Source organism: Saccostrea cucullata, unplaced genomic scaffold, assembly GCF_032062105.1.
Source record: "Saccostrea cucullata isolate Sc308-1 unplaced genomic scaffold, CSIRO_AGI_Scuc_v1 ctg2667, whole genome shotgun sequence".
NCBI lineage: Eukaryota > Metazoa > Mollusca > Bivalvia > Ostreida > Ostreidae > Saccostrea > Saccostrea cuccullata.
The window spans coordinates 262,454-263,712 of NW_026927697.1; the positions used below are offsets into that span (position 1 = coordinate 262,454).

At 31.9% G+C, this 1,259-nt stretch overlaps 1 protein-coding gene across 1 annotated transcript; it reads right to left on the bottom strand.

Annotated features, from left to right (window-relative positions):
- Nucleotides 1-246: 246 nt before the first annotated feature.
- On the bottom strand, nucleotides 247-962 carry LOC134275255 (uncharacterized). Its single transcript, XM_062757525.1, has 3 exons — nucleotides 803-962; nucleotides 519-606; nucleotides 247-424 (listed from the first exon to the last, which is right to left on the bottom strand). The coding sequence occupies exons 1-3, from the start codon at nucleotides 918-920 to the stop codon at nucleotides 280-282; spliced, it is 351 nt and encodes a 116-aa protein (XP_062613509.1). The 5' UTR covers nucleotides 921-962; the 3' UTR covers nucleotides 247-279.
- Nucleotides 963-1,259: the final 297 nt, after the last annotated feature.

Consider the following 1,259-nt stretch of genomic DNA (forward strand, 5'->3'; position numbering starts at 1 on the left):
TAAGGGATAATATATAGAAACCCTGGTCTTCTTAAATTGAAACTAGATTTATTTTACTGCATTATTGTGTCGACTTGGTCTTCTTGTACCACAATAATTCATTAAACATTCCCGAAAACATTTTGTAACATTCTGCATGCAGTAAAAAGCTACTTCGCAATACATATTTAGCCACTGAAAACTTTGCCTATATTTATATCTTTTTATAACTGTCTATGCACTATAAACTGCCTGTCCTGATTTTATTTTGAGGATAAAAAATGAATACATGTATATGATTTATCCTGGATTTCGAATAACATCGAGTATGTAATCATATCCATCTTCAGGACTGTTAGACGTATTGGTAGACGAATCAGATACAGTTTCATATTCACTTTGAGCTGTCCTTCCTCTAACATCAAAGTAATTTTCAAATCGTCTTCTGTAAATTTAAATGGGGAAATAAAAACAATCAATTTTGTCCAAGGGTCAATCAATATACTGAAAAATATCTGTTTGTAACGTACGCTTCTTACCTTTTATTTTTACATGCGATTATAAAAAATATCAAAGCTAAGAAGGCGAAGATGACTGCCAATGGAGTTATGATGTAGAAGTAAGCATCTGAATTTGAAAATTTTAAATTATAAATGTACATGTAAATTTAATTCTTTGGAGAAAAAAATACACATTTGCATAAAAATCTTGAAATAACAATTAAAGGTACTTTTATACTAGTTCAAAAATAGGTTAAAGCAGCTGCATGTTATGAAGAAAGCAATTTGGAATATTTATGCAAGAACTGTACATAATATCTCACCTGAATCTGACAAGTTACCTGTAGCAATTTTATTTGTTGTTTTGGACGGTACAGTGTTAATCATTGTAATGCTCGCTGTTCTTTTTTCAGTTATGTTTACAACAGCATCAGTTGTCATTGTCTTTGATTTAGTAGAAATAGGTTGATTCTCTGTCGTCAACACAGACTGTTAAATTGAACATCAGCTGATTGATTGATTGTATGTTGTTTTCTATCGCCTTTTAGAATTTTTACTCATATCGAGATATCAACAGATACAGTGATACAGTCTAATTAAGACCTTTACTCGGCACCTTCAACCATTGAGTAGTGATGATTCTATATCGTACCAACATTTACCTTGACATGGGGCCTCGGATTTTAAGATCTCACCCAAAACCCCTGCAACTTTTGCTTCAAATTCTATGAGCTTGATGAAGGAACAGTTGCTACATTGTACCTGATCTTTTTTTATCGA

What these genes read in the sequence shown, in the direction of transcription:
- LOC134275255 (XM_062757525.1), bottom strand. Translation starts at nt 920, where the DNA reads ATGACAACTGATGCTGTTGTAAACATAACTGAAAAAAGAACAGCGAGC. An exon ending in AGGTAACTTGTCAGATTCAG is followed by an intron (nt 607 to 802) that starts GTGAGATATTAT and finishes TTTCAAATTCAG; the next exon opens with ATGCTTACTTCTACATCATA. An exon ending in ATCGCATGTAAAAATAAAAG is followed by an intron (nt 425 to 518) that starts GTAAGAAGCGTA and finishes TTAAATTTACAG; the next exon opens with AAGACGATTTGAAAATTACT.